Genomic DNA, 12,201 nt, shown 5'->3' on the forward strand with positions numbered 1-12,201 from the left:
TTATTATTGAATATTTTGATAATGTTTTAAAAGATGATACTTGTTAGTATAAGATTAAATTTAAATATTTTCAAGAATCATAGATTTGATTAAAAGGGAACATGAGACGATGGAAATTGAAAAAAACTTATTATATACGAAATTTAATTTTCTATAAAAAACAATTAAATATATAATTGAGAAATTAAAATAATAATGTTTATTTTTTACCGTTATTTAACATTATGTTATGATAAATATTTTTTTAACATAATTTAGTTTTTTTACATTAAAATATATTATTAACAAAATTTTATTAGTTATTTATTTATCAGGATTTTGGTGAATATTATAATTTTAAGTTAATAATATATCTAGAAATAAATAAAATTTTAGAATTTTCACCCAAAAATATACAAAAATATGTATGAAAGATTATAGTTTTAAATTAACAATAAAGTTATACTATTACACATCAATGACGTTATGTTTTTTTTATATTTATTTTAAATAATATTAATAACGGAGATAAGTAATACATATAAAAACAATGGATTATAATGTTGAGTAACACAAAAAAGGGTGAGTAATACCCTTTTTTTTATAATGGTTGCTACTAACAATTAAAATAAATAATTTGACACAAAATGCAAAAATAATGGAATCTAAAAGGATATATATAATTAAACATAAAGTGAAAAACTAATTTTTTATTCTTTTTAAAATATGTTTATATATTTTTCCTTTCTTTAATTAAATAAGGAAAAAGTTTTGGTTGGTGGATAAGGTGTTTGAAGGATGAAAAGGTCATGGGTTCAAATCTTTGGTGCTTTGAATTTAAGGTTTTTTTTAAATAAAAAAAAAGGACTCAACCCGCCGGGTTGTCGGGTTTGGACAGCCCCAACCCGTAATCGGGCTCGCTACAGTGCGGGCCGGTTACGGTTTACCGGTCCGGCCCGCAGAGTCAGCTGAACCGGCAGGTTCAGACGGACCAGTTCCAGGCCGAGCCAAAAGACGGCCCGTGCCCCCTAGATAGTAGTAGTATTGTGCTCATTTATATCTTTATAATTAAGAACTATGACTAATGATGATGTGTACGCATATATGAATCACACAACCCCAAGTCGGCAAGTTGGTGATGAGTAGACAAGAGGGCACCGACGACAGTGACATTTATCAACTCTCCTGTTGTACTACTATGTGTTATCTATATCATTTGTGAAATCAAATTAGATATTTAAAAAAAAGGAGACAAACATATTCAAATCATTGGAGAAAACAGTAAGAACAAATATAGGATAATTACACATGATAGACATTTATCATTATTTGAATTAACAAGAAAAATATTATTTCTCATAAGCACAATTTCACCATTATTTTTTACAATGACACATGATCTATCATTAGTCATTTTTTTATTTACAACTGCGGTAGCACTTGCTTTTTTGTATTTCAATTTATCGTTTTGGTTTTGCTAGACATGCTTGTTCTTATGTTATTACACTCTGTCACACTAGATAATAGTTCATAGGAGGAGGAAACAGAGTGTCAAGACAAAGAACTCCAAGCAAATTAAATGGATAGATAATGTTTTTTAACTGGTTCCCATGAACTAAGAACTCTGTGAAAGGAATTCATTAACATTATACCTACAAAGTTAGAAAGTATAACAAAAACTATTAATATGTACTCATAAAGTATTAGATTTGAATGATGGGAGGAATCTATTAATATTTACTCATAACAAATTTGATTTGGTCATGGGATGAATAAATTTTTTTCTAACGAATTTTGGAGAAAATTTTTACTGAAATTTCAAAAATCATGGAGAATGAACCTCTTGTGCAAAATAACGACACAAGGAATCATGGTAGTTCAAGGTAAGCAGCATTTCTGAAGGAGACGGAATTCTAAAGGGTAATTTGGGAAGAATCTTTGATGAAATTAATTATAGTAAGAAGAAGAGCCAAATGGTCAAAAGACGATTGGCTGAAAAATAGCAAAAATTGGCAGGGGTAATTAAAGTAAATAAGTTGAAGCAAAGAATGAAGGCAATCTAAGTGATGACTAGATCTTCACGTCCAGATTCAAGTAAACAGCATAAGTTATTTAAGTCTAACTATATGAGTCAGGGTATCTTTAATAGTTAGACTATTTAAAAGTTTGATGTTAATTTTACCTTATAAATTTATTAAACTGTTATTTATTACATTATCTTCTATAAATAGTTATACTATAATATAGAACTCATTCACATTTACATTTCATAATAAATATATTTGTTTAACAAAATTATTTTATTATTTAATAAAATTAAATATTTAACAAATATATAAATTTTTATAAATTTAATTATTGTTAATTTATGAAAAATGATTAAATTCTTGATAAAAAATAATTATATTTTCTCAAATTGTGAGAAAATAAAAATAATTTAATACAAATTAAGAGCTAAAAAAAAATCTCAAATTAAAAATAATTATAAACAAAAGTTTAAAAAATGAAAAAAATTTCAAACTAAAATATTTATAAAGATAAGCTAAAATTTTTTAAAAAAAATTGGCTGTAAAAATAAAAAATAAAAAACAATTATAGTTGTAAAAAAAAATTGAAACTAACAACAATTGGCAAAGAATGGATGGCCCGTCATTGAGTATCTGGTAATCACTAAACGCTCAATGGCTATTAAATGCTTTTTTTTTTAATAATAGACGACAAGCGCCCTTTTTATATGAATATAACAGTACGGAACAGTATTAAAACCCGGATGTACAGTGTATGTACAGTATGAGAATAGTATACAAATCCCGGATGAATAGTATATGAACAGTACAGTACTATCAGGGGAGAGATTTGAACCCATGACCTCTCTCTTATATTTTGATGTTATACTATTGGACTATCCGATGATTGACATTAAATACTTTTTATGGAGTGCTTAATGATCAACATTTTAATAAATACTCTTACAAGCACTGTAAAAGATGCTCTCACTTCAGACACAGCCACTTTAAGGGACTTTTCTAGCCCTTCTGTCACTTCCGATTCTTTCCTAACAACTTTCTAATGACAACTAGTATTATACTAATTGCCGATTACCAATTTTTTTTATCATAATAAAAAATATAAAGAATACTTCAAATATAATTACATAAAAAAAAGTTATTTACTTGTACATTGTCAAGCTTTCCCTACTGAGATAAGCAAAAGTTAACTTCAATTACTTTGGTGAAGTATTGTCTCACATCTTCACACTTTCAATAGAAAGGGAAACCCTTTTTCATAAGCTTAATTTACAAAGGAGTCTCAGAAGTAATACTGTGCCACACACAGAAATCACACATAACAACTAGACTGGCGGAGCATTGATGGCGTCAGACACACGTGATTCATGTAAGACACCGAAATTGGCTTCGTTCAGCTGGCCATGCATTTGACAACCATTCGTCCGAATAATTGAGATGGTGACTATTGGCCGTCTGAGTAATTGAGATGGTGACTATTGCTGGCACTTGTGTAGTGCAATTGGTTAAGTAATGCAGTTACTCTAACAGCAATGTTCACGCACACTTGATTTTGGAAGTAATTGTATTATTCAGAGCATTATTTACTGTATTCTATTACTAAAGAGCACGGTCAAAATCTCTAGTATTATAAAGTACTATTTATTTACTATTTATTAAATTTTAACGTGGGTCCTTATAGCAGATATTGTATTCCCCACCCTAGGTGATATCACATAGATTAACTATTTTTTTTATAAAATATTTTTTGTTTCATAACAATGCCTCTGTATCATTAAGATAGTGACTATTTTCTTTTAAATATATATATATATATATATTTTTTTTTTGGGTGCCCACTTTTTTTTAATATATTCCATCTTATCCCACTCGATTATGTCTATAAATATGTGGTAATCGGTGCGTGCCATATCCAACTTGGTGAAGTTAATCTGTGCAAATGGCTTGCTCCCTTTTCCAGATTGCTTCCCTGGGTTTCACTAGCACTGCACTGACTCTCTCTTCTTTTCCAAGATTTTCACCCAGACATGGACAGTGCAATAATAACAATATTAATAGTGCTCAAAAGTGCCTACACATGATCAGCAACACTAAAGCTCAACGCTTGGACTCTTCTTCTTCTTCTTCTTCTTCTTCTTCTTCTTCTTCTTCTTCTTCTTCAATAACTCAGCGTAGGTCTGCAAATTTCCAGCCAACTCTATGGACTAATGATTATCTTCAGTCCATGAAGGATGATCATTTCATGGTGAGTTTCTTATACTATATATATGATGTCAGATATTATGATCTATTGATTAATTATGGTAGTTTATTGTTGGTCAAACTTATGTGAAATGAGATATTATATTTGTAATTGAAAAAGTTAAGATAACTAATTTAGATTTCCTAGTAACTTTCCTGATGAAAAACTCAGAGTTCTCCGTGAGAAATAGATATCGACTGGGAGCCCCAGAGAGGAGTGTTACTGTGCTTTTCTTATTAGCTTGAAGTAGTATAGTCGTATAGAGCAACCCTCAATATCTCATTTTGGGAGAAAAGGAGTTAATTACCACTCTTATGGAGATGGTTAAGATATAAATCTTAACATTTGTATTAGATTTTATTGCTTAATTAATACATATTAAAAGAACTAAATAAACAGATAAAAAAAAATTCCAGGCATGTAATAAAATGCAGTTTTATATATATACATTGTAAGATTATATAGTAAAAAAATAGTTTATTGTAAGTTGGTATTTAAAAATTGGTATATATACAAATTTTTTCATTAATCTTCATTGTTCAACATATTCTTTTATACCATGTCTTTTTATAATTAACTTAATATCTTTTTAATTTGATGGTCTATTTGCAGTGGTGGAGCTAATTGGAGATTTACTTAGTAGAGTCAATATATAAGTATCATTCGTAATGTTAAAAAAAAAAAAATCTAATATATATAATAATTATAGTTTATGAATAATCAATTGAAATTTATAAAGACCAAAAAATTTCATTGAAGAATTTTATACTTAAAAAATCTCAAACAGTTGAAAGCCTAAATTGATGTTAGAGCTTAAATAAATTCTTTAATGTAGTTTGAAAAGCGAGGAGAAAAAAAATCTTGCTTTCTTGGGGTTTTAATTTTTAAATAAAAATAGAGTGAAATGTCATGGTGGTTCTCATCATCTATTTGAACAAAAAATTACAAAAATAGTTAAAAAATATTAAAAGTGAAAAAACATGATTGTAGTTTTATATATTTTTTAAAATGTTCAAAGTAACTAAAAACACAAAATAAAAAAAAATCAGTTCTTTAAAACTTTTATTTTGAAGCTTGAGTTAATTTCTCTAACGAGTTGGTGCAGCTAACCACTTGAACCAAGTGGCTTTGGTATTTTTAAAACTTTTAATTTTGTAAATGACTCACATTTTTTTTTTTTTTTGATAAATTGACGACAAGTATTTTTTTTATTTTTTTCATTGTGCTTGAGAGATTTTGACCTCGAGACCTCACAAATACAGACATTAAAGTTGGAAACTATTAAGGTATGCCTTGGTTCCTACTCATATTTTTTTTATATTGTATATTGACACAAGTTTCTAATTTGATGAGGTCAATTTGATAGTATTTTAAAACATACACACATAATGTAATTATTATTAATATTTTTTAAAATTTATTTGGGCCGTCTGACCCATAGTTGTCTATTATAGATTCGTCAGTCTACTGGCATGAAGCTCGTTGAATTTAAAATACGTTAATGTTTATTTTTTCATTTTATCTCTAGGTCCTTGTTTTGAGTACTTATTTTTATGGGCTATGTATTTTAACTTTCATGTAGGAGGAGAAATTTCCATCAAGGTTTGAAAAATTGAAAGATGCTACAAAGCATTTGCTTCATGAAAACAAAGACATCATCCATCAATTAAAGCTCATTGACACTCTACGACAGCTTGGAGTCGCATATCACTTTGAGAAAGAGATCAAGGATGCCATTGGAACCATAAATAGTTCAATGGACATAAATTTCATAAAGAATGATTTATTTGCCACCTCACTCTTCTTTAGGCTTGTAAGGGAGTATGGTTACAAGGTTTCACAAGGTAAGCCATGTAATATATCATAATAATCTATTTATGGTATTTTACCATGTGCCACTACAACATTATTCTCTTATTTAATGTTTTTGACATATGCGGATTAATAATTTCGGCATAGCCATGTTTTGAAAAAGTATTGTTTCTAAAAGTATAATTATTAATAAAATTTTAAAAGATAAACTATTGATGAGTGCTTTTAATTGATTTATTATATCATTTAATATGAATTCTTGAGTTAAAAGTGCACCAAAAGAAACATATTTCTTAGCCATGTGAAATGCAGTTTTGATTCCAATTGAAGATTAAGTTGTCTTACCTGGTATATTAATAAATAATAAGTATTGTTTGTAAAAATAAAAACTATTAACGAGTTATTTTACCTTTTTGTGGATAGGAGTTTTTGATAGATTCAAAAATGAAAATGGCAACTTCCAATTAAGTCATTGCAACAACATAGAAGGAATATTAAGCTTGTACGAGGCAACTCATCTTGTCATGGAAGGAGAAAATACATTAGAGGAAGCTAGCGTTTTCACAATCAAACACCTTAAGGCTATCATTAAGGATCAAGACATAGATCCCATACTCAAGGAGCGTGTACAACATGCTTTAGAGATGCCAATGCATTGGAGGATGCCGAGGTTGCACACTCATTGGTTCATCAGAATGTATGAGAAGGAAGACAACATGAACATTAATTTGTTAGAGTTTGCCAAGTTAGACTTCAACATGGTCCAAAATATATACAAAAGAGAACTCAAGCAGTGTTCACGGTAAGAATACATATCCTAGATAGCCCATATGAATGAGAAATGACTGTAATAAACGTAACTTAAAATTATATAAACTATAGTTACAAGAAGAAAGACCCTAATTAAATGCATAGGGAGTTTAAGAGGTAATATTAAGTCTATTGTAAGATATAATTATATAAAATAATGATCGATTATAGAAGACCACTTAGTTTATAGATACAAGGAAATAGTTAATGACCTATAGATGCTTTATATGCATGTTTGAATTAATGATTAATCTGAAGCTATATATATTTTTTGTAGGTGGTGGGCTAATCTTGGCCTTGTTGATAAAGACTTAAGTTTCTCACGAGACCGATTAGTAGAAAACTACCTTTACGCTATGGGATTCGCATCCGAACCAAAATTCTCCTTTTGTCGCATGATACTTACCCAAGTTCATTGTTTGATAACAACCATAGATGACATTTTTGATGTCTATGGCACTCTTGATGAGCTTGAGCTATTTACTGCTGCCGTTGATAGGTGATCATCTAAACTACATATTATTTGAAAGAAAATATCAATTTTTAATGGAAGGCATACTAATCATATATATATATATATATATATAAATATATATCATTCAGGTGGGATGCTAATGACATAGATCACCTACCAAAGTACATGAAAATATGTTTTCTAGGACTCTTCAACTCAGCCAATGAAACTGCATATGAGGTGTTGAAAATGAAGAATGTGAACTGCATTCCATATCTAAAAAAATCAGTACTCCTCTCAACTAAAGCACAATATTTTTAATGTTTACTTTTCTTCATATTTAATTTAGTGTATATCATTATATCAATTATATTTTACATGCTATAACCTAGTTCTTAGTATTTATTATATAAGATGAGTGGCTTTTTTGTCCTATTATCGCAGTGGGTTGAATTGTGCAAAGCTTACATTGTGGAGACAAAATGGGCGCACAATGATTATACACCAAAAATAAAAGAGTATTTAGAGAACGCGTGGATTTCAATTGGTGCTCCTCCTGCAATCTCTTATTCATTTTTCTGCGCTAGTGAAACTATATCAAATGAAGCTTTAGAAAATTTAGAGAATTATCCGACCATAATGCGTCAATCATTTTTGATTCTTCGCTTATTCAATGATCTTGGAACTTCAATTGTAAGTATGCAAAGTTTTTCTTATGTGTACATTATATTTGCACATCTTATTATTTTTGACATTAAGCTTAGTTGAATTAGTTGTCCTCATAAAAAGGTGTTTTCTTCCTTCTATTTTCATTTTGATCACTCAAGATATGTTTTAGCATATATAGAATTATCTAACGGCTTATTTTTGGATTTTTGTAATAGTGAACCTTTAAGGATAAATTATTATATAGCATAGTTAATTAATAAATATTGCATATTGACAAATAGATATTGTAAAAATTTAAAAATGATCTATGATTTATAATTTCACTAACATAACATAATTACAAGAAGGTATTTCACCAAATAAGAAGATATCTCAAGTATTAAACAAAAGGAATTTATTAATTTAAACTAAATCTACAAATTAATAAACTTAGAACACTTATATAACAAGTAAAAGGTTAGAGGCAAAATAATTGAAAGTTACAACACTAGTTATAGAAACAAGTATTTTTATTGCTCCATTTGTTCTTTAATGGGGTTAGCCATAACAAATTGCTCTTTTCCCCAGAAGATAAGCATTATTATTGTTGCTTTGTGGTTGTTAATTGTGATTATTTTCTTTTTTATTTTGTTTTATTTTATTTTTTTGTGGCGATTGTTTTAAATGATTGAATTTATTATTAGAATTAGGTAACTTACTAAAATCATTTATGACTATAGGAAGAGGCAAAGAGAGGTGATATGAAGAAATTCATCCAATGCTACATACATGAGAATGGTGTTTCATGAGATGATTGCACGGGAATATATACAAGATCTAATCCGAGAAACATGGAAAGAACTTAATACAATCCATTTTACAATTAATTCTTCATATGAGGGATCCTTCACTAATTTGGCAATTGACATTGCACGCATGAACCATTACTTTTTTGACTATGGAGATGGCTTTGGTAAACCAAATCATAAGAATAAGGATAGATTTTTTTCTCTCATGGTTGAACCCATTTCCCTTGGTTAATGTAATTACTATCTTGGTGCATGAATAACAAGGCTATTAGACTATTTATTAACCTTATGCATGCAAAACTATAGATCTTTGGGGTGTATGTTTAGCTTTAAAAAAAAAGTAAAAAAGCAAAGCAACACAAATTTATCTAACACAATTTTCTTATTTTAACTCTTTAGTAAATCAATTGCTTAAATTCATTTTAGAATCTCATATGATGGAGTAGTCATCAAGTTTGCTCCATAAAGTTTTTTTTTTAAGCCATTTTTCTTTGTAAAAGTTTAATTGAGTAATAATTATAATGAATATTTAGTTTAATGCACATTTGGATGATTGGAACTTAGCTAACATGAACATTGTTGAATCCATTTAATGCTAGTAGGCAATTGTGCCGCTCTAGCAAATACATATTTGAGGCACTTTACTAATGCGGCACTACTTAAGGTAATAACTTCCATTTGCCATAAGGTGTAGATACGTCAAATACAAAAATATAGGATTTGAAATCACAATATACAAGAGAGACTACAAAAAATTTGTTTGTTAATTTACGCATCACAATATACACACATAAGCCATATAAATTTACGTGGTTTGTAATATTTCCGAATCTACCAAGCTTTGATCATGATCTCGCTTAAGAATTGGTGGGACATGTGTCACTTAAGGTAACACAAACTTATATAAATATTCACATGCATACTGTTTGCTTGGGGACAAAGCAAACACTTAACAGGGGGAATATTTACTAAGTGTCTAAATACATTATAATTCATTGACAAATCATTTACAATTTCATGCATATTTTCTTAATACTGATGCCCTTTAACATGATTTTTTGCATTTATCTTGTTTCAGGGATTTTACTCCTACAAAAATCATCATTGCCATCATTGATATACCATCATGCAAGATTCAAGATTTTCACATTTCAAAAATTTTTCACAAAGTTCACTAAAATCACAAAAGACCATTAGGGTTGTGTGGCCTATGCATAGCCTACACAGCTCTCCTGGAGCTTGGCCGATGTTAAGGAGCATCCGATCTTGGTTTGGAGTTTGCGTAAACTTTGAATCTTTGCATTTTGTCCTGCAAAATGCTTCTAATAATGCTTCTCCTGGTATAAATGCCCTCCTGATGCCCTGAAACATGATAAACACAAAAATGCATAAAAGGGCATTGGCAATAAGAAAATATGCATGAAATTGTAAAGTATTTGTCAATGAATTATAATTTATTTAGATACTTATCACATACTATCCAAGCAAAAAGCCTTTTCAATAAAAATGTTTTGAAGTCTAAATGGCAACTAAGAGCTAATTAGCTTTCTTTTGGGATTTGGATATAAAGACTTCAAGAATCTTTCAAAAAAGTGTCAACTTCACTTAAATGAAAGATCGTTAACTATTCTTTCACAAAAATAACACAACTATATAGTAATCCAAAACATAATACAATATAGTAGATGATAGATATAGCAAGAGAATAACACAATAGCTGCCAATATTCCTTGTAACACTAATTTATGCAACAAATCAAATCTAATTCTATTCGAATTTTAAATAAAACAATTATTAAAGGGTACCTTGAATTGGGGAGTATTTCAAATTATTAGTTTTAGAATAGTATCCACATATTATAATGTAGTGACTTGAAAGGAAATAGGAATTTTAAGGAATGAATAACTTAAGATAAATTAATAATAGAAAAATTCAACAAATAAATTTTACAACATACAAACATTGTAGCATCATCATTTTCCCCGTCATTTTAATCATTACTAGAGCCGGAAGCTTTTATCTTTTAATGCTAATAAAAAATTTAAAATAACAAAACAAGAAATCACAAAATAATAATATCATAACAATATGTATGAAACAACAAAAGGATTCACCTAGTGAAAAGCCTTTAGCACGCATACAGTCATCCAAACAAACAATGGCTTGAACCATTTTTTGTTTGAGTAAAATTCTCATATCATTGATGGCTTTCTTTCCAATATTGAAAGTTTATTCTAAAGCTACAATTGATATAGAAATTGTCAAAAGGTCATGAGCCAATAATGAAAGCTCGGAATACCTTATTGAGCTTTTACTCCAATACTCGATGATATCAATCTCACTATTCAAATGAAGCTCTTTTTCCTCCCAAAAAAGATCCAATTATGGCTTTTCTGTTTTAGCTTTAGATTTACTTAAAAACTCTGTAATCTTTAGCATCATCACAACTATCAAATAACATCCCAACAACCTATGAGCTTTTACTTAAAAACTCTGGAATACCTTATTGAGGTTTTACTCCAATACTCGATGATATCAATCTCACTATTCAAATGAAGCTCTTTTTCCTCCCAAAAAAGATCCAATTATGGCTTTTCTGCTTTAGCTTTAGATTTACTTAAAAACTCTGAAATCTTTAGCATCATCACAACTATCAAATAACATCCCAACAACCTATGAGCTGTGGTGTTGAAAGTCAACAACTTGATGTTATGCCTCAATAACTATCAGTGTGCATGTGCACACACACACACACACACACACATATATGCTGCAAGAATATCATGGTAATTAGAGCGTCAAACTTGCTAAGCATGCAGAGTGGAGTTGGCCCACTCATTTTATTTCTCCATATCCCAATCTAAATGAAGATCTGATCTACTTTGCTTCACCAGGAAATTATTTATATTATACATATAGACAAGCATCCTACATTTATACATTAAGAAAAACATGATCCTAGCTAATTCAGTTTAAGAACTACAAGATTTACCTTTGGAGAAAAGGCCTTGCTGACATTCACTCAAGATCTATGTAGCTTTGGTACCATATTGAAATATCGAGAAAAAAAGAAAAACAAAGTAATATAGAAAATATAAGGGGTATCATAAATAAATTTTATTATGGGCTTCATTGGCAATTAATATCTCAATGTGCAATACATAGCAATTGAAAATCTATAATTGCTATTTTAAAAACAACAAAATCTAAAAAATCAAACAAAATATTTGACTATGATGAAGTCTAAGATATTGAAGGTTTGCAACTTTGAATTATTCTCCAACATTCTTCTTTAATTCAAAGTTGTGAACAATTAACTTCACCTATCCATGGAGCACTTTTCTTTAGAGTTCAAACTTCATGGGGCACTTCTCTCCAAACTTCAAACTTCATGGAGCACTTCTCTCCAAATTTCTAAAA

At 29.2% G+C, this 12,201-nt stretch overlaps 1 protein-coding gene across 4 annotated transcripts; it reads left to right on the forward strand.

Moving 5' to 3' along the window:
* Nucleotides 1-3,927: 3,927 nt before the first annotated feature.
* LOC120255612 (alpha-terpineol synthase, chloroplastic-like) lies at nt 3,928-10,257 on the forward strand. Of its 4 annotated transcripts, none has more exons than XM_039263411.1 (8): nt 3,928-4,251; nt 5,511-5,534; nt 5,831-6,092; nt 6,484-6,862; nt 7,148-7,369; nt 7,474-7,612; nt 7,769-8,017; nt 9,860-10,257. In XM_039263411.1, the coding sequence occupies exons 1-8, from the start codon at nt 3,946-3,948 to the stop codon at nt 9,896-9,898; spliced, it is 1,620 nt and encodes a 539-aa protein (XP_039119345.1). In that variant the 5' UTR covers nt 3,928-3,945; the 3' UTR covers nt 9,899-10,257. The 4 variants fall into 4 exon arrangements, with proteins under 4 accessions (XP_039119345.1, XP_039119343.1, XP_039119342.1 ...); XM_039263409.1 differs by lacking the exon at nt 9,860-10,257 and adding an exon at nt 8,713-9,202; XM_039263408.1 differs by lacking the exon at nt 9,860-10,257 and having other exon boundaries at nt 7,769-8,182.
* The last annotated feature ends 1,944 nt before the right edge of the window (nt 10,258-12,201 follow it).

This window comes from Dioscorea cayenensis, unplaced genomic scaffold (genome assembly GCF_009730915.1).
Source record: "Dioscorea cayenensis subsp. rotundata cultivar TDr96_F1 unplaced genomic scaffold, TDr96_F1_v2_PseudoChromosome.rev07_lg8_w22 25.fasta BLBR01001105.1, whole genome shotgun sequence".
NCBI classification, from domain to species: Eukaryota; Viridiplantae; Streptophyta; class Magnoliopsida; order Dioscoreales; family Dioscoreaceae; genus Dioscorea; species Dioscorea cayenensis.

What these genes read in the sequence shown, in the direction of transcription:
- LOC120255612 (XM_039263408.1), top strand. Translation starts at nt 3,946, where the DNA reads ATGGCTTGCTCCCTTTTCCAGATTGCTTCCCTGGGTTTCACTAGCACT. An exon ending in TAAAGTTGGAAACTATTAAG is followed by an intron (nt 5,535 to 5,830) that starts GTATGCCTTGGT and finishes ACTTTCATGTAG; the next exon opens with GAGGAGAAATTTCCATCAAG. An exon ending in TTTACTGCTGCCGTTGATAG is followed by an intron (nt 7,370 to 7,473) that starts GTGATCATCTAA and finishes TATATCATTCAG; the next exon opens with GTGGGATGCTAATGACATAG.